This window comes from Lepidochelys kempii, chromosome 11, assembly GCF_965140265.1.
Source record: "Lepidochelys kempii isolate rLepKem1 chromosome 11, rLepKem1.hap2, whole genome shotgun sequence".
Lineage (NCBI taxonomy): Eukaryota > Metazoa > Chordata > Testudines > Cheloniidae > Lepidochelys > Lepidochelys kempii.
In genome coordinates this window covers 33,539,487-33,560,708 of record NC_133266.1, presented here as the reverse complement: position 1 = coordinate 33,560,708, position 21,222 = coordinate 33,539,487, and the positions used below count along the sequence as shown (strand labels likewise).

Genomic DNA, 21,222 nt, shown 5'->3' with positions numbered 1-21,222 from the left:
AGAATCTGAAGCAATACACAAGTCAAAACTATTCTGCAGTACAATACATGATTAAAGGAAAGACATATAAAGCACACAAATTAGAGTACGTACCTTTGTTAGCATTCACAGGAGCCAACTGTGATTTAAGTTTTGTAATCGTACTTTTCTGAAACGCTATCTGTTCCTGCTGTTCAGATATTTGCTGCTTATAGCTATCTATCTGAAAATACAATAATTTAATTAGCATTAGTCTTATTTTGTTTTGATTAAAGGCTTCAATTTTAGCAGATACAGTTTATCAGCTTTCTTTTTGGGATGCCTGCGGCTGCAATTTGTGCACAGAAACGTGACAGTTTTCACCTGTGACACGTCTAATTTTAAGTCTGTACTGATTGGAAAAAGGTAAACTACTAGATAAAACAAGATTGCTGTAACTCTTGGTTAACAGTGATGGTAGTAAATGTCAGGATAACGTTTATACGGGAGGCAATTTTCAGTCATAACCATAAATTAAAATGTGTTTTAAAATTAGGATTTGGATATTTATTTATTCTTTCACAGAATCTGTTAGTTACCCCAGTTATATCTATATAGGACTCTATTAATTTAACTTTTCAGGAAATAAATCTAAATGTCTAAGTAAAGATATTAGTTTTTTCAAACTTAATTTGAAACAGTATTATAGTTCCACTCCCCATACCTGATGTTTGCTGTTTAACTAAAAAAAAACAAACAAACCAGGAATAAATATACATGTCTATATTTAATACATCAAACTGCGTGTCTTTGCTAACTTTGCCTTCCAAGGCTCCTGGAAGAGGGATGGGGAGAAGGCCCAACTAGCAAAGAAAAGAATAGCTGCTCAGTGTTATTCTTCATCCAACTTTGCCTGATCTTTTCCCCTAGCTTGACCTGCCCTGTTAGAACCTAGAAGGCCACGGAGCTACTCCAGGTAGATGAATATTGGCCAGCCAGTTAACTGAACAACAATCAGCTACCATTCAGGTAGCTGAACAACAAGAATATTAAAATATATACATGATGACACTAGCCCATTCTTGATGGCACAACACTAATAGTGCTGAAGTTATGGGAGAAAACTTGTGAAATTCTAAGAAGAAAGTTTTAGGAGGATTATTTGAATTTTTACTGAAAAAATGATACACATTACTCTACAAAGAGTGGGGGCAAGATTTGTTTAATGAGTTACTTCACTGTTATTGTACTTCATGTTATTGTACTACTGTATTGGAAGCCTCACAGAGTTAAGAGGACTTACTGAAAAGTCGCACTTGTCCATACATCAAGAATAAACCTACAATCTGACTAAAGGTTACTCTGAAAGGCCAAGTAATTGTTGCAGTGAGAGCGTTAAAAAAAAAAAAAAAAAAAGAGATCATAGAGCAGTACACTCCAGCAACTATAAAAGACCTCAGGAAGCAGAAAAATCACTGAAAACCAAATTGAAAATGTACAACAGCAATGTCTTGTCAACACTTCTGTACAGAGCACAGACATGACAGCTAAAACAGACAGAAGAGAAGATGCTTTTGACAGCCAGTGTGCACAAATTATTCTTTGAGTCAGATGGCAGCAACAAGTTACCAACTAGAAGATCTGCATGACAACCAACTATCCATCTGTACCAAACACCATCTGGCCAAGGAGACTCTGGCTTCTGTGTGTTTGACATGGCTCCCAACTCTAGAGACTGGTAAAACAAGTGGCCTACCAGTAACTTCAGTAAACTGTTAACAACAAAATGATGGACAAGCCAACAAAGTGCTAAGGCTATGGAGTGAACAGAGAAAGAGGAAGGAAACATTAGAGCAAGCAACATATGTAGGTCATCCAAAATAAACAAACAAACAAAAACTCATGTTTGGTAAAAACCTGTAGTTTCTATAGGTTGACTTCCCTTAGGAAATACTTTTACCTTTAATGGTTCTTTTCTGCAGTCAGAGAATCTGATTGCTGAAGGTTGATTAGGGCAAAGACAAGTTATTATGAACACTTTATGGAAGATCTGTGTATTGCTTGTCTAAGCAAAAGAGAAATGCACAACAAAATCCCATAGAAATTTGTTTCCATCACTGTAGAATACTCACAGTCTCACCCATTTGTTCCTTATGTTCCAATTTTCCACTGAGCTTTAGAAAGGCTGTTCCATAAGCATGTATTTATTTTCTTGTTTTGAATGCAGCATATGTATCCAAAGAGGACAAAATTAAGTTTATAATTTAGCAATTAATTTCAAAGAACGCAGAGTTAGAGTTTAGGAGCTTCTCAGTTGTGTTAAGAGAGCGAGAGCCCCAGTCCAGAACAGCAAATAGCTTGCGGGTAAGGCACTCAGCTAACATGTGGGTGACCCAGGGTTCAAGCATCTGGTCTTTGACTCAGGCAGAGAATGCACTTGAACTGAGGTCTCCCACATCCAAATAAGTGCTCTGAGCACCAGACTATTCTGCGGTAGGACTATTTCTGGGGAGGCAGTAGGGAGGGTTACTGGATTTCAGAATAAAAAGTGTGCTCTCTGGCAAACACTCTCTTACCCCTAACTCCATTACTTCCTCTCTCTGAACTGTAAGTTAATTTAGGACCCATGTTGCTCCAGACAGGCCTGCACCATAGCACCTCCATTGAACTGTGTGTGAACTGATGAACAATGGAGTCTCTCATTCAAGAGCAGGATTTGAAATGCTCTAGAAACCCCTGTGTGCTAGGCAGTATCACAAAGCCACAAACTGCTGCTTTTGCAGAGTATTGGACTGCATGTGCGGCTAGCAGCTCCAGACAACTCATGGAAATGTTGTTGGGTCCAACATGATGGTTGAAATATATCCTTGTAAATGCTTGTTCACATCATTCCAAAATCCTGAAAAACCCAAAATGCTATAAACTGTTCAGAATCTTCCTTGAACCTCCCTCTTCACTGCTTCATTGTTGGATAAAAGGATATAAGTATACAGTTTGATTCCTGTATTTTAAAAAGTGGTAATATTAAAACAACTTGTAAGTTAATTAAAAATACTTATGACAGAAACTATCTTTCTATGTGCTTGTACAGCATCTAGTACAGTGACCAAAGACCCCAATATCTCAATTATTAATAACTTATAAGGCACATCTGTGTGTCAGGTAAGTAACAATATAAATAACTGTCTGAAAGACCTTCAGATTTCCCTATCAATTTGTTGTAAAATAAGAGTAAGATAAATTAGATTTAATATTTTCCATGAAAGATGCTGTCTACAAAGATACATTTACATTTTTAAAGAGCTCCCTGATTATCTTCCGGAGACACCTTTCCCACACCTAAAACCACCTCAAAATTACAAATAAAAGATTAAAGACATGCCAGATGATACACACACATATTGGGAGTTTCTTCCCCACACCATAATGTGCTATTCTTTGATTTAGTGGTTTGGTTTTTTTAATTGCAATTTCCATCTTTAACAAGATGCACTGAAATTTCAGTTGCTGAAGTAAAGCAAAACTGAAGTCTCCACATTTACTTTGATTCTCAACAGAATGGATAGCTTTAAAAACAAAACCAACACATACTTTTTGCTGCAGTTCTGTCACAGCATGGTCTTTATCCATGCATGCCTGTCGAAAGGCTTCATAAGCTTTATTAAGCTGCTCTCCAATATTTTTATCCATACTTCCCAGCACTGTCTCATCACTGAAAAGATGGACAAATTAACAGACCTGAAAAGTGATCAGAAAAAAAGGATAGTTAATTAACAAAGGTAAATTTGAGAGACAAGGTGAGTGAGGGTAATATCTTTTATTGGATCAACTTCTGTTGGTGAAAGAGACAAGCTGTCGGGCTACACAGAACTCTTTTTCAGGATTAGGGAAGGTACTCTGAGTGTCACAGCTAAATACAAGGTGGAACAGATTGTTTAACATAAGTAGTTAGCACATATTCCAAAAAAAGGGACCATGCAAAGTAGAGTGACCCGTTAACACCTCTGCAGTGATAGGACCCCCCCCCCAAAAAAAAAGGGTGTGTGTGTGGTTAGTGGGTTACAGATTGCTGTAATAAACCATAAATCCAGTGTCTTTGTTCAGTCCATGATTTTTAGTGCCTAGCAGAGTTATGAATTTAAACTCCCAGGCTCATCTTTTGAAAGTGTTGTGCAGGTTTGAAGATGAGGACTGACAGATCACTTTATATCAGACTTCCTTGTGAAAAAAGTGTTCACCCACAGGTGATGGGATGTTTGTGTCTTTTATGGTTTTCCTGTGTGACAATCACTACGCTCTCGAATGAACTCACACGGAAAAATGAAAAAAAGACAAAAACATCCCATCACCTGTGGGTGAACACTTTTCACAAAGCCATCACTCTCTCTGACCTATCAGTCCTCATCCCCAAAGGAAACCTGCAGAACACTTTCAGAAGATACGCCTTGGAGCTTAAATTCCTAATTCTGCTAGGTACTAACAAAGACACTGGATTTATGGCTTATTAGACTAATCTGTAACCAACTAACCTCTCCTTCCCCTTTTTGTCCCATCACTGCACAGGTGTTAACAGCACATATTCAAGGTGGAGAGTGGCCAAACTACTTATACTAATCAATCTGTTCCACCTTGTATTATTAAACTGAGACATTCACAGTACCGTTCTTCTTCCCTGTTGAGCTCTGTGTAGCTTGAAATCTTGTCTCTCTCATCCACAGAAGTTGGTGCAATAAAAGTTATTACTCCACTCACCTTCTCTCTCTAATATCCTGGGACTAACACTGCATACAAAAGGTAAATTTGTAATTTTATCATGTCACGTAACAACTTTGCATCAATCAAGTACATGGGACAAATTATCAAAATCACCCAGTGTTATGAACTATGTATGGTCCTGCCCATGCAAACATTTAGGGTGTAAGTGTGGGCCTGAATCAAGGCTTAATGAAGTCAGTTTGGCTTTGGTTCAAGCTATATATGCACATGCGTAGTGCCACTGTGTTATTCATGTTTAAGTGTTTGCAAGACTGAGTGATTGTATATCATCAACTTTCTGATTTCAACAACACACAAAAGCGTTGAGGATTTTAATGATTATTCAACTGTCCAACCACCAGAGAGTTTTCCATTATGGAACAGAAAAATAAATAAATAAAAACCACCACGTAAACAATAGCACATGGACACATCCCTTTCCTGTCATATCTAACACTACAATGAATTTCAGAACACCTTTTATCAACAGGTTAACAATACCAAGCAGTGAAATCTAGCAAAAAAACCTCGGACCTGCTGTATTAATTTAGATGGAATAAGTGGGTCAGAGGTGTTAACATTCAAAGGTGTTAAACAAGGTCCGGGGTTTTTGGTGTACAGAGATTTCAGTCTGCTGAATGCCATGACAAATACGCCATTGACATTTTCTAAACCATTTATTAAAGATACAGAAAAGTAGTAAAAACAGTTAAAGCATTTGAAGTGTAAAATATTAAGTAAGGCTTTTATTTTAACAACATTCTTGTTCCCTTTAGCTGGAGAGCCTTAGAAGAAAAGAGTCTCTGGTTGACAGTCTTTTAGAAGGTATTAAAGATTGTAATAATTGTCTCTTTGGGTAAAAGAGAAGTTAGTTGGCATAAGCTGGAGCTGTTGCTGCTAAAATCCAATCCCGTTTCATTTTAGGTGGTGTTTGGGATTCAGTTGGAGCTGGTAGACGTGGCAATATCATCTGGAGCCCTCGCGCAGGCCTGAGCTGGTCATGACATCCCTCAGGATTAAGATCAAGACGGTCTGGGGTCCCAGGTGATGGGGGTGGGGAGAACAGAAGGGAGCAGCAGCTGCCACGATGGGGAAACTTGTTCCAGTAGCCTCTATTTGTTTCCTGCCCCATTTTATTTAAGGGCTTAATAAGGGTGTGATGGGTGGAATAGCCCATCTCCTCATTATATGTCAACCACTTAGGTCTAATATGACACAGCAGTTTTGGCTTATTAATTTCCAGACTTGTATTTCCTTGTTTACAAAATCTGACATGTTTAACAGTCTGACATATTATTAAGCTTTGTTGTTTGCACTAATCTAGTTTCTGTTGGTTTTCTTGCACCTATTTTTAATCAACATTCTTTATTGAAAATAACAATCTACTTTCCATGGTAAATTCAAAAAAAGCAGGCAAAAGTTATAGACCAATTGTCACAACAGACCTTTCTCCATATATTGGGATGTGTAACTGTAGGGGCTGGAGGGTCAGGGGTTAGACAACTCTGATTACTTTAAAGAGGCACACCTGAGAGGAATCAAGTGATTTCCCCTACAAACAGTAACTGGCAGCTGCAATGATAAGATGTAGTTTGTTCAGGAATGAGAGACTGCTAGGAGTGAGCGGGTGCAAACAGAAGATTGGGACTAAGACTCCAGCCAGGTAGGGCTTCATAGTGGCCTGCCAAAGCAGGAAAGGCCTGGGAGGGGTAACAGAAATGTGTTTGGTAGAGTTTGAGTTAATCTTCTGTGAATAAACCCAGACCCCCAGGAGGAGTATTTTGAACATACACTTCTTCTGTGTAATGGACCCTGAAGAGGGGAGAAACAGAGGCAGGGTACTACAGAGTGACCTCTGGCCACAAGGGGGTTCTCTGGAGGCAGCCAATTCTGTTACAGGATGTCTATTGTATGTAATGAACAGCTCCAATACCAATTCTTAGAGCTGAAAATCAGTGACCCCTCCTCCCCCAAACACAACAGTTTCCAGGACACAACTAGGGCAGATTTCTATTTCAGACAGAATGAAACATAATGCCATAAATCTTTTGCTTTGACATTTATTAATAATTATTATTTTTATTAAAGGAAAACTTATGTTCCTGAAGCTTGTGGAGGAATCTGGATGTAGTCCTAGAGAGGGTGAGCCAGGAAAAGGGGAACAGGGATGTGCATCTTCCCACCACTGAACCTTTGGTGGGAAATCCACCAAAAACTGCACTTTGAAGTGGTTAGTGTTTTTTGGGGGGGGGGGGGGTTCTTTTGTGGCATGCCCTCCATGCAGTAGAACCTCAATAAGGGGGTGGTTGTTTTAGAGACAGTGGTGGGTCTTTGCTGCGAGACTCCATTTGAGCAGTGCAGCAGGCCTCTACACCGATGCCCTGGCTTGGGGAAGAAAATCAGATCCTATGGTTTTGAGGGTTAGGCCAGTTGTCTTCCACTAAATTCATGTTAATGAGGTGGCTGGAATGACAGCTATTGCTAATTAAAAATTGAAAATTAAAACTTAATTTCAAATGAATTGGAAATCAGAAGATGCACCTGAGTCACTGTTTATTGTTTCTATCTAAATACAGTTTATAATCAGAACACCCACATTCAGCATGACCATGACTTAACAGCATTTCTGCTACTGTAGCACTTTTCTAACATTCTTTTTAGATGTTAAAGAGTGAGCTTAGGCAAACTTTAAATGAAACTTCAGTTCAGTAACACAGAAGCGGAAGTATTATTGTAGAACACAATCCCTGCTACATCAAAGCAATTCTGCTCCTGGTAAGCTTCAAAGCAAGGAGACTCAGGGGGAGATAAGGCAGAATACCCAAGGTAATCTTTCATACTAGAAATGTTTCAAACAAACAATTTATGCTTTATATAAGGCTTTTATTAGGGAAAAATCATAAAGTTCCTTATCTTCCTAATAGAAGAATAGAAAACAGTCTGGCTTTACAGATGTGAAACTAGTAAGATGACAAGAGGAAGACATCAGTATGGGAATTTTTAGTAACATATGACCATCTAAGCTATGCTACCATGGAAAGAAAACAGTACATTTATATAAATTGAATGGGATACTAGTTTAGAACTGTACAAGTTAGCAGGCTGAAAAGGTGACATATGCTTTGGCCATCTATATTCCTGTGTTTATATACACAAGAATATATAAAAGACCTGAAAAGGGAGGATAGAACATGCATGGATGCATGGGACTGTGGTAAGTAGAATCACAATTCTGTGATTATTCCTTGGTGAGCAACCAGCAACAAAGTGGACAGTTTAATTAGTGCTGCAGTCCTTTATGGGGGAATGCTAGTAGTCTTATCAGGAAAGGAATTAAGTACAAGTAGATGTGGGACCAAATTTTCCAACAGGGCTCAGCGCACACAAAAAAAAAATCTCCGCTCCCAGTTAGACAACTAAATAAAGTAGGCAAACTTTCAAAAGCAATCAGCTGCTCTCCTTGTTCTTAATAAGAGGTGCTGGGTTTTGAATGCTTTAAGACTGTCACAATTGTGGGTGTTGAGCCCTTCTGAAAATTCTGGCCATATTGGCTAAGTCCTCAGCTGGTGTAAACTGGCATAGCTCCATTAAGTTAAAGAACCACAGTGTTTTACACCAGCCAAAGAACTTGGCTCAGTATTTTTAAGACTGTTATATTTGTGTCCTATCAGCTCTGAGAGTCACTCCAACACTGAATATAAATAACATTTCATTACAAATATGCTAACAGGTACAAACACACACATTGTGTTTTGTATCAGAGAAAGGAAATACACATTACATAGCATTTATGGTAGCTCTCTCTTCAAGTTACAATATCACCTACGGTTGTGGTTGCTTCAGCTACCATAGCTAAATAAGGTCAAGGTAGGTCAGTACTTACATAGAAGATAGGAAAAACCCAGGTGCTGCAGGAAATGGTGTTGGTAATTCAGAAGGTGGCACTACTGCCTCTGAGTCAGTAAATTAACCATTCCCCCAGCATAGTAGTCAGATGTTACACAATTTTTGTATTGATCTAATTTCTTAATTCAGGGGTGTGATCGTTTACTGAAATAGTTCTCAGTGCAATCCCTCCTGTTGACATAGGTATACAAGTATAAAGGTTCCTTATACTAGTATAGCTCTTTCCCCTTCCCATATGGGGAATAAAATACTTTTACACCGATATAGTTGTGTCCATATTGGGGGGGGGGGTGTATAACTGGTACAGTGAAAGCAGTACAATGTGTGTGTGTAGATAAGCCCTCAAACTGCTTCAAGGGTCATCTTTCAGCTGAAGTGTGAACCAGAAACCTTAACTGTTGGTTATGTATCTTGTATCTGTTCTAATTGGTTTTATTTGAACTGTTCTTTTAAATGGAGAGAAGATCTCTTCTCTGCTGTAGAGGCTGTATCTATTTTGTGATCAGATGCATACCAAAGAGGAGAGACTCACTGGGTGCTCCCTTGCTGGGACCTCACTCTTGTTCTCTAGATATAAAATATAGATTAGATTATTGTGTCTGTAAAAGGTATTGGAAGAAAAACAGTATCTGATCATTAAATCTCACAAGTATCTTTCTCAAGAATGAAGGGTGACAACAGCAGTGACCGTGCTCTGTGTGTGTGTACAATTACATTCTGCCTACATAAACTTCCCACTGTACATGAAGTTGAATAATGTAACACTTCTCTCACTGTTGTGGAGTACTTCTGAGTGCTGTTGAACTGGATGAATTTCAACCCAGAAGTGACTGCACTTTTGTAGCCGGTGAAGCTATTTCTATATACTAGGTTCTGAAGTACTTGCGGATATTTAGGAATAAAAGGCATCATGTGGATGTAAGATTATAATAATACAAGTAGCTAGCAGTGATTGTGGGCTATGATGGGCATCATTGTCCTCCACCAATGCAACATAAGGGCAATGCATACTGCCCCAAGGCATCTTGTGTAATGTACACTATTTCTTCCCCTTCCCAAAGATTAGCAGTCTTCCTCTAAATGGAATAGTTTTCACTGTAGTCTATAGATGGGCAGGCAATTAGCTGCATCACTTACAGGAAGTCAAAAAGGAAAAGCATTGTTAAAAATCAGAATTACTGAAAGTGTGCTCTTATGTTCCTGAAAGGCTGGCACAGGACAATGAAACTGTTTTTATACCTTTTTGTAACTTCCCTCAAGTCACCCAACAGGTTGTTAGGCAAACTGTTGTGAGTTATGTCTTGTACTAAAAAATAATAATAATAGACAACTGGTTTTAATGGAGTTTGAAAGAATTGTGAACAGAAGAAATCTAAGTACAGGAAGATATGGTTTTTAGCTTTAGATGACTCACATTCTGTACAAAAATGAAGATCCTTTAGATTGATTGTTTCCAAAATACCTTTAGCCTAGTCTCTTGCGCAGCATAGTTCATCTAATTCTCTGAGGCAGTAACACAATGACTAGAGATGTTAAGTATTGAGACTTACCATTCAGGACAAAGTATTGAAGGTAGGGGGCCAGGTCAGCCACCGGTGTAAACCAATGTAACACCATTGAAGTCAAGACAACTACAGTGATTTACACCAGCTGAGATTAGTCTCCTTATGTACTGTTTAATATTTAACTAATCACTCAAGTCAGAAGACTAGACAGCACTTAATGAACCCTAGAAAAAAAATCACCTCAGAAATCTTGGCCTTTTGAGGCATCACTCTACAAACACTGATACCTGCTACTGGGGGAGGACTGAGAAATCTCCCTTGAAGACTCATTCTGGTCTCAAAGCATGAAGGGAAAGGCTATCAAGTAGAGCTAGGCAGGAAACAGTTTGTGTCCAATCCATATTTTTGAGAGAAGATTTCTCATCCTGAATCTTAACAAAACATCACTCTCATTTTCCTTAAAAAAAGCCTTTCAGTCTAACAGACTTAAATTTATTTCTTAAATAAAGAGCTGTTTTGAACTGGAAAACTGGAAACTTTAATTCTGAAAGTGTCAAAACAAGACATTTTGACAACATTGATGCATTTCAAAAAGCTTGAGTCAGGAGATTGGTCTGGAATTTGACAATTTTTTTGTTGAAAAATGCCAATTTGTTGAAACTGACCACTTTTACTATCAATCTTCCCCCCAAATAGTGTTAATGGGAGGTGTCAGAGGAGATGACACAAGGAGGACAAGTCATAAACAGGGCCCTCAAAGATTTAGAGCAAGCATGCACAGTTCTGGATACTTGTCTGATCCTCCAAACTTTGAGTTTATGCCCCCTCCCTTAATTATAATATAATCACAGCACAGAGGGAGCAATACAAAATGCTACATACACCATATGCATCTGTTGTATTGCATTTGCCAAACAGTATCATCTAACAGTGTTAAGTAGCACTTTTACATCCCTGTACAAACTCTGTGATCATGTAATTAAATATTTATTGAAATGCATATGCTGAAGAGGGGGGAGTTAAGGTCTATGTGACATCCATAAGGCCCAATCTTCGCCAGTGAACTGCTGCACCTACATGGAGTCCCAGTTGGGCCTCGGTAAGTATTTCCTGTTTAATTACATAAACATGATTGTGTAGGTCTGATGACACTGCTCTGCTACAGGATGGTACAATATCATGCAAAATATATTACAATAAGAAATGGCTACATGTACCAGGACTAGTAAGTTATAGTTTTAACAAAACACTGGAAAGTGCTCAGATACCACGGTGACAGGCACAACACCAGACATTATGAGAGAGGAAACAAAAGATACAAGAGCCTATGGCCATCTGCACACATAAGACTCCAACTGATTTCGGTTGTTGAAAGCAGCGTGTTCCTTAATGCTGTGCTATGCTGTTCCATTCATAGTACCACTACACTGACAGCCATTCAGCATATTATAAAGAAGTAGAAACAACAACTTAATTTGTTACTATTTATATATGTATTACTTCATATTCTAGCATACTGATAATGAAGATGTACACCATGAGTGTCCTTGCCAGCAACTTCTCAAAAGCCTTCTTAAAATGTTTAAAAACAAATTTATCAAATTGAGTGTATACACACCCCCTTAATGCTAAAAAGTTCACATCAGAATATTGGTGCCGTTCCAGCAACAAACACTTCTCTACATTTCATCTACTTTTCTATGTAGTTTTCTTCCATGGGAATATTTTTTTAAAATTACTTTGCCACAACCAGACCACCACTGAGAACTGGTGAAGCAGCTGAAGTCATCATTCAAAAAAAGTTGAGGGGTTGTCACTGTAGATGGGCTCTTTTCTCCAAAATGCCTGATTTTACACCACTGCTAGTGAGAGCGGAATCATACCCAAAGCCTCTAGTGCCCTGACTTTGCCTTGCTGTGAACAATGCTGAGGACCTCTGTTCTTAGGTCTTATAAATACAGATTATTGTTACTGTTGATTAATGTTATGGTAGGTTCCTTTAAAAAAATTAATTGAGCAAAGACATCACAAGGCAGGCCCCCAGTTCAGGTCCAGAAAAAGAGTCGTGTGATGAAATTCCCTCCCCCCATATTTCTTGCAACAGAATTTTCCCCTCATGATCTGAAAAATCTCCCATTCATTCCCCCTGTCCCAGCCACCTGTGCTCAGCCCCTGCAGAATAAGCCACCTGTGGAAGCTACCGGAGCGGGGGGAGGAGGGGATCGTTTTGTCCCATGACTGGCTCACAGAGCAGTGAACAAACCCTCCCCGCCCTGGGACCTCTGCAGCCGCTTCTGAACACAGCCCCCGCCTGTCAGCCCCTACAGAACAACTCCTCCCTCGCCCGCGCCTGCCCCACACAAGCCAAGCAGCCCGCACGTCTCCCTGCCCCGGCAAACCCAAAACAGGGCCCTGGCGGAACTCACGAGCACCTCGAGTCCCCATCCCCCCTTTCCTCCTCCCCAGGCAGGCGCTTCACTTCCGTCTTTCTGTCAGGATCTGCAGGGCGACTGCAGAGCTCCCCCCCGGCAGGCTGCCCTGGTTACCTGCGTGCGAGCTTCAGAGCAGAGGGGGAGAGGGGCACGAGTTGCCCCCAAACCGGGGGAGGGCGGGCGAGCGAGCGGGCGAAGGGCTGAAGGAGACGCAAGCCGGCTGTAAATGCGAGAATGAAACGAAGAGGAGCGAGCGGCTTCGGGGGCGTGCGGCTGGCCCGCTCAGAGCCGAGCCGCAGCTGCGACGCGAAGGCCGCTCAGGCCGCTCAGGCCCCGGCCGCTCTGCCCAGCAGGGCAAAGACAACGGCTGAAAAGTGAGTTAAACTTACGAACTCCTCGGGGCTCAGGCGGCGGCGGCACCTCTCCCTGGAGCTGTGCAGGAGCAGACTGCTCTTCGCCAGCCTCACTCTTTAACCCAGGAACCAGCATTTACTTCCTGTGGTGTCCCCCACCGGCCCCAGCCCATGTGACAGCGTACGGGCGAGCATCACAGCTCTGCCCTTTCCCCCCAGGTCAGGGGTTACCAGCTGCTGGGTGGTTAAACCAGACATAACTTTAAATGTTAGTAACTGTAGCAAACGCACACTTTGTACTGCAACGTGGACGTTACAAGATCCCCAGTAGCACTTTCCTTAAGAACAGGAGAAAGACTGTTTCAGTGCCTTTGGCCATCTCTCCTCCATTCACTTTTGTGTAGTATTATGTGCCAATTTTCTGCCTGTTTGTTACCCCCTACTCCCTACCAAAGTGGCTGCACTTTCATGCCCAATGGAGATTATAATACATTACGGTTCCAGAGAGCACCTTTCATCCAAGGATTTGAAAGCATCTTTTGATCCTGTGTATTGGTTCAGGATGACACTAAAAACTTTTCCACACAATTAATTTAGGCAAATAATTCTGTTTCTCTAAGTTGCACTGCACTGTCGCTTTTTGAAAATAACATTAGAAAATAAGCCAATCATTCATTTCATGCACATGTTAATTATGGATGAACAGTAATCACTCCAGAGCCAAGGTTGCAACTAAGTTCTCATTATAACCTTGAATTGCCTCTGTCCCATATACTGCTCTCTCCAGCTCCTGTAGATCTCTTTTAGGACCTCGGGGGAGGGAAGGAGACTAGACCTGGGAGAAGATCTGGGTCATCCCCCAATCTCCTTCCTCTGGCCTTCCTGATGTCAGCAGGAGGGGAGGATACCCTTCCCCCCCCCACCCCGGTAAGCCTCAGGAAAGTCATTGGGTCCCCTACGTATTCCTCTTGGGAAGCTACCCAGTGACCTTAGGAAGTGAATCAAGGGCCACTCTGACCCACACCATCCCCTGCCCCTCTGAGCCTTGGGAGGCTCATGGAGGCCTACCCTCAGTCTCCCACAAGGTTAGTTGGTCCATGATAAAACAGTTTTTACTGATAAGAGGCTGACAACTCTGTTTTGGCCCATTTAGTTCTACTATGGCTATGAAGACAGCTACAAGGAACCTAATTAGTCTTTGAGCCCTCCTCAGGTGAGGCCCTCACAAGCCGCCTAAAGCTTGCTAAAGGTTCTCTCCCGTTACAGACCCCTGGACATCTACAAGAAAGGGGGAAGTAGGCCCTCAATTTCCTCCATCGGAGCTTTAACCATCACCAGACATAGAAGGCTCAAATTCTCAAGTAATTTAATTTGGGGGTGGGGGGGGTATATCAAGCTTTTTATGGTTTTTTGTTTGTAAAAGTAAAAAAACAAGATTTTTTTTGTACCGATTCAGTCCTGCCACCTATGTCTGTACTTCAGCATTCTGTTCTTCAGCTCCAATTTGTCTGCTCATGAAAATGACCCCAATAAGTAGCTGACATAACAGAACTCTGGAGCTGCTGTATTCAATTCAAGCTGTGCTAAATTTAGTACAATTTAAGCCACATTAAAAACAGGCTAAGTGTGTCATAAATCAAATAATGTTATCTGACAACAGTGAAGATAATCCAGTATGTATTCAGCTGGTGTAAATTGTCATAGCGCTATAGATGTCAATGGAACTATGACAATGTATACCAGATGAACAGCTTCCTCAGGGTATGTGCTGTTGGTTTTACAAGAAACAGAAGTTCTCTGCTCAAACTCTAATACACTCAGTACAAGTTTCATGTTAATTTATTAAAGCTGCCAGAGCAAAAAGTGACAACCATTTAGAATTTTTTTCAATTCATAAGAACGGCCATACTGGGTCAGACCAAAGGTCCATCTAGCACAGTATCCTATCTTCTGACAGTGGGCAATGCCAGGTGCCCCACAGGGAATGAACAGAACAGGTAATCATCCATCCCCTGTTGCCCATTCCCAGCTTCTAGCAAACAGAGGCGAGGGACACCAAATACATGTACATTATTCTTCTATTTAGCACCTTGTCAGTAATATTTTGTGATACGCCACAAGGAAAGCTAGTCTTTCCTCCTTGATCCATATTTAGCATCATTTTTCTCTTTCCCCAAGTATGATTTGATATATAAGGTGGTACATGCTGTGGGTGGAGGAGTTCACATTTCTGAAGTGTTGTTCCAGGCTGCCTGCAGTCTTATTTGTTATACTTGGTCTATGTTTGGAAGTTGTTCTTTGTGGCTCACATTCTGCACAAACTGAATAGGTCAGACAGACCACATAACTACTTCAAGTGGGCTGCAGCTGGCCTCAGGCTGGGTGTTTGACACCCCTGCCATAAAGGACAGTTTAACAAAAGATACAAATACTTCACTCTGGGGTCAACATACAAAATATATTATTGTAGATAACATCAGTCAGGCTACTGCCATTGTAAATCAAGTAGCAATAAATTGTGGGGTAGAACTTACTACACATATGTTTGCAATGCAATATAGCTTCAGGAGGATTAAATTTAACTTAGTTTAAGGATGATCCTTCATGAGGTTTTATTGCTCATATATGAATTGGCCTCTACAAATCAACTTTCAGAAGCTGAAAGGTTAAAATGTTTCTCCAAGCTTCTTTATGTATCCACATTTTCAAACACTAGGTGGCCCACGTCAGATGTTTAATGTTTTTCCCCAGGACTATTAACTTTTATAGGGAAAGCATAGTACATTGTGAGGCGCAGACACAGCTTTTGGCATTGTATGAATTGAGAAGTTGGCGTTACTCTGGATATTCACAGAAGGGTAATTATCAGACTAAGAGAGGAGACCAAATCTAAAGTTTGGTCACAGAATTAACATGTCAGAATTAAAGAGAGGATCTACAGTACGTTGGTGCAGATGGAAAGTATCACCTCTGGGTTGGAGAAAGAGAAAGAGTTGTGGAGCAATTTAAATGAATCTGTAGAACTGTTATAAGATAGAGGAGACTAACTTTTTTTCTGAGAAAGTAGTAATCTGTAAACTTTAGCTATATGTAACATAAATTTGGTTTTGGTTTTGCATGGAATATTTTCATAGCAGACACAAATGCACAGAAGGCTTGAGTTCCAGAGACTAGCTAAACAACAGTTATCTTTAAATGCAGTTTAAAAAAAAACAACCTTGGTGTAATCCATAATAATAAGGCAAATATGAGTACAATTACAGTATTTACATCTCCCCTTGCAACCTTACGATAGCAATACAGTAAGACAATAAAGATAGGAGAAAATCATAATCTGACATTGTTTAATTATTTCAGTTTGACTGCAGGCAGTCTTTTGCCTATAAGCTATAGCAGCTAAAGTTTTTGATTACCTTGTAAGTAATCTCTTTAAGAATATTTTTCTCCGGTCACTTTCTTCAATAACAAGATAGGCAATTTTTATGTAGTCTGGAAGCTTTATCAACAGGATTTTGAAATGCAGCTCAGTCAGTCTCCTATATTGATTATGACTGACGATAGCTGGGAACTTCCACTGAGAAATCCCCCACTTAAGAACTTCCTTATATGCAGCTGCAAACAACCAATCATTATGAGATATTGCCCGCAACAGAGCCTTTTAGCAGAAGACAATCTGTAAACCAGCTATGGGCCTGATCCTGCAGTCCTTACTCTGCGTAGTTCCAATTATTTTCATGGTACCACTCACATGAGTAAATGCTACTCTGTGTGAGTAAGGGTTGCAGAATCAGGCCCTATTAATTTAAATGGCTGCTTCTTCAGAGCTAATGTAACTATTCCATTTGCAACTAGTTTTTTTTGTCTTGATGGGGGGAAAAAATCTAATATGTTGCTAAACCTTGGTCCCAAAATTCACATGAAGTCTGTGTCACTGACAATGCTGATAGTAAAAAGCGACAACTTTGTATATACCTTGATAAAATATATAGAGATTAGATGTATATGGTACGTAAGTACAGGGTGTAATTCATCACTCCGCAGAGAGCCTGAGCAAAACCTAGGCACCACTTAAGTCTCATTTAAGCTCTAAAGCAGTAGTTCCCAAACTGGGGTTGTGAACCTCTGGGGGTTTGTGAAATGTTACAGGGGGTTCTCGGGAAAATATTCCCTAATGGTGGACAGAGCTGTCCTTAGGGACCCCGGGCATCACGGGGCCAGCAGCCCGGAGCCCCTGGACTTCCAAGGGCTAAGCAGATCAAAGCAAGCATATCTATCACCGTGAAGAGATTTAAACTTCAAGACTCCTTACAAGAAATGGAGAGGGAGGTGGATATTTTTCGCTGTTTTTAAAATTAAACAGGCAGCTAGTATTGTTTTTAAAATTATTATGAAGAACAAGTTTAAGCTTTGTTGTAACGTGTGTTGTTTGCCTGGACTGCTCAAGACCTGAATGCTTGTGTAGGAGGAACTCTTTGAGTTGGCTTCTTAAATACCTTCATGCTGTTTCACATCTGATACTCTTTGATGAAACATAGGAGCCTTGTCTTATAACAGGCTTATTCAAAGTGATACAAGCTACAAAAGTGAGATCTTGGAAGAGTGTTACCGTTTTCATAATGTAATAAAAATACGGTAATGATAAATAATAATTAATAATAAATAGTGTGTAATAAGCATGTTATTAAAACAAATTTTATATTTCCAAAATCACTGCTTTTATAATTTATACTCAGGTAAAGGAGAAAATCCCCAGAAATATTCATTTTTAGGAGGGGGTTTGCGAGACTTGACATTTTAATGAAAGGGGTTCACGGGTTGTTAAAGTTAGGGAACCACTGCTTTAAAGGGACTTAAGTGCTACAGACCTTGGGCTTGGGTGAATTTTATCTCTAGTGAAAATTCTTTTCCCCCACCAAAAAAATGTATAGTGAAATTTACAAACTGAGTTTTGCTATTAGAATATGGAGGAGAGCATCTGTCTGGGAAAAATTCCCCTTCTTCCCACCTCGAGGAGCAGCAGCACACCCTTCTGTTGCAGGGTACTCTTAGTGATGTCACACTGATGCAGACTTCCAGGAATTTCCCTACATATGATAACCTCCTGTGGAAGCATCCTATATGATGCTGGAGGAGCAGGTAGCAATGCAGTCTCAACTCCTTAGGATATCCATGAGTTTAGAAAAACAAACTTTCTGCCCAATTAATGGAGGGAGATTGGAAGGTTGTAACCATGGTTTCTGAAATAATGCTGAACAGTTTGTCCTTTAAGAAAAGGAGTACTTGTGGCACCTTAGAGGCTAACCAATTTATTAGAGCATAAGCTTTCGTGATCTACAGCTCACTTCATTACACTATGGTCAGCACTGACTCAGCTGCACATTTTGTTGGCTCCTGTTGGCATAAGAGACACCAATTTATCAGCACAGCTTCAGTTAGACTTAGATCTCTTGCTAGCAAAAGTGACAATGCAAGAACCCACAGAGAAACAGCAATGTGACTTACCTGCTAGCAGCATAGGAGAGTTTAATAAATGTAGGAACTTCTCAGTCAGGAAGTTCTCTAATTACTGCTTGAAGGATGACTCTTCATGTTTATGTCACACTTCAGAACCCATTGTCAACAACAGGTACATTCAATAGTGTAGACGAGGCTAAAAAAGTGGGTTACAATAAATCAATTGTGGGGGTGAAATTCACCCCATGCAAAGGGCCTGCACAAGGCCTATTTACCATTTAAAACTTCACAATTGGGTGTGAGAAGGTAAAGATACTGCAGTCTGTAAAGGATTACCAAATTTCAGCTGGATACCTGGCTACTAGGGTGAATCAAAGGGAAAGGGGGAGGTCTCTGGGGAAATTATTGTCTTGTGTTTTTCACTTGATTTGCTTTTGTGATTGTTTGGTGGATAATAATCAAGCCTTGAGGAAAAGGCATTGCAATAGTGAAGGGGCAGGAGTTTTATTTCCATTCCTTGACTGATAAAACCAAACACAGCAGATTAAATGGGATTTACCTGGTGCAAAGGCTTTGGAGTGGCCTGCTGCCAGGAGGTGAATATCATCCTAGTAGCACTTTAAATTGCTTCAGTTAGGAATCCAAACCATTTTCCATTGTCACCCATGTTTTTTCATATGCTTGTGACTGTATGAAAAATGCTGTCGTTTTCCAGGGTTGTTTTCTTCCCAAAGCTAAATTATTTGGGAAAACTTTAAAAAAACAACAACAAAAAACAAACAAAAAAACCCTTCAGCCATTTGATTCAGAGGAGAATTTAAAAAGAAAAAACAAATACTGTCTCCCCTTTCTCTAAACATTCTTTGTTAGAGCATGCCAAGAGAAAAATCAGCTGAAAATATTTGTACATACTAGGGCTGTTGATTAATCGTGGTTAACTCATGCAATTAAGTAAAAAAAATTAACAGCAATTAAAAAAATTAATTGCAATTAATTGCACTGTTAAACAATAGAATACCAATTGAAATTTATTAAACATTTTAGGATGTTTTTCTCCATTTTCAAATATATTGATTTCTATTACAACACAGAATACAAAGTGTACAGTGCTCACTTTATATTATTTTTATTTCAAATATTTGTACTGTAAAAATGATAAAAGAAATAGTATTTTTCAATTCAACTCATACAAGTACTATAGTGCAATCTCTATCATGAAAGTGTAACTTACAAATGTAGATTTTTTTTTGTTACATGACTGCACTCAAAAACAGAACAAAGTAAAACTTTAGAGCCTACAAGTCCACTCAGTCCTACTTCTTTGTTCAGCCAGACGCTAAGACAGACAAGTTTGTTTACATTTACGGGAGATACTGTTGCCTGCTTTTTATTTAGAATATCACCTGAAAGTGAGAGCATGGCACTTTTGTAGCTGAGGTTGCAAGGTATGTACATGCCAGATATGTTAAACATTCGTATGCCCCTTCATGCTTTAGCCATCATTCCGGAGAACATGCTTCCATGCTGATGATGTTTGTTAAAAAAATAGTGCATTAATTAAATTTGTGACTGAACGCCTTGGGGGATAATTGTATGTCCCCTGCAGAATATGCATTCTGCCATATATTTGATGATATAGCAGTCTTGGATGATGACCCAGCACATGTTGTTTGATTTACAAATACTGTCACGGCAGATTTGACAAAATGCAAAGAAGGTACCAATGTGAGATTTCTAAAAATAGTTACCGCTCTCCACCCAAGGTTTAAGAATCTGTAGTGCCATCCAAAATCTGAGCGGGACAAGGTGTGAAGCATGCTTTCAGAAGTCCTAAAAGAGCAAAACTGAGATGCGGAAACTACAGAACCCGAACCACCAAAAAAGAAAATCAACCTTCTGCTGGTGGCATCTGACTCAGATAATGAAAACGAACATGCATCGGTCCGCTCTGCTTTGGATCGTTATCGAGCAGAACCCATCAGCAGCATGGATGCATATCCTCTGGAATGGTGGTTGAAGCATGAAGGGACATATGAATCTTTAGTGCAACTGGCTAAGTATCTTACAATGCCGGTTACAATAGTGCCATGCGAACGCCTGTTCTCACTTTCAGGTGACATTGTAAACAAGAAGCGGGCAGCATTATCTCCTGCATATTTAAACAAACTTTTTTGTCTGAGTGATTGGCTGAACAAGAAGGAGGACTGAGTGGACTTGTAGGCGCTAAAGTTTTACACTGTTTTATTTTTGAATACATTGAATTATTTTTTGTACATAATTCGACATTTGTAAGTTCAATTTTCATGATAAAGAGATTGCACTGCAGTACTTATATTAGGTGAGTTGAAAATACTATTTCTTTTGTTTTTTACAGTGCAAATATTTGTAATCAAAAATAAAGTGAGCACTGTACACTTCGTATTCTGTGTTGTAATTGAAATCAAGATACTTGAAAATGCAGAAAACATCCAAAAATATTTAAATAAATGGTATTCTATTATCGTTTAACAGTGTGATTCATCGCATGATTAGTCACCATTAATTTTTTAATTGTGCGATTAATTGTTTTAATCGTTTGACAACCCTAGTATATATTCTTCCTGATTTCATTGGTTTGGATATACTTTCCTGGGGCTAATTAGACTAAACATTTATAGTGATATCTGAAAGTCAGATAATGCTACTTCTCTACATACTGAGTGCTAGTATCTCTTCTTTTGAATCATTCATTTCCTCTGTCCTTTTTAAAACTGCCTTAACATGAAAAATCTATTTCTTTAGAATCTGAGTGCTTACTGCTTTTTTTCTGTATTATTTGACTGCAACCAAGCCATCAAGCTTACTGGCAATTGTTTATGT

General features: G+C 39.7%; 1 protein-coding gene and 1 long non-coding RNA gene across 10 annotated transcripts in view; one reads left to right on the top strand and one right to left on the bottom strand.

Annotated features, from left to right (window-relative positions):
• The window catches only part of TANK (TRAF family member associated NFKB activator), a 35,964-nt gene extending 22,866 nt beyond the window's left edge, over positions 1-13,098 (bottom strand). For 3 of the 5 annotated variants that reach the window (XM_073305614.1, XM_073305617.1, XM_073305618.1), the window contains exons 1-3: positions 12,946-13,098; positions 3,550-3,696; positions 94-202 (exon numbers count right to left, since the gene is read on the bottom strand). In XM_073305614.1, the coding sequence (XP_073161715.1) occupies positions 94-202; positions 3,550-3,648 (208 nt within the window). In that variant the 5' untranslated portion in view covers positions 3,649-3,696; positions 12,946-13,098. Of the gene's footprint in view, positions 1-93; positions 203-2,090; positions 3,529-3,549; positions 3,697-12,945 lie in introns of those variants that run through there. The other 2 variants (XM_073305616.1, XM_073305615.1) reach the window with 2 other exon arrangements.
• Positions 12,591-21,222, top strand: part of LOC140895577 (uncharacterized) — a 54,535-nt gene continuing 45,903 nt past the window's right edge. For all 5 annotated transcript variants that reach the window (XR_012154271.1, XR_012154272.1, XR_012154270.1 and 2 more), the window contains exon 1: positions 12,591-12,930. This is a non-coding gene — a long non-coding RNA (uncharacterized lncRNA). The remainder of the gene's footprint in view (positions 12,931-21,222) is intronic.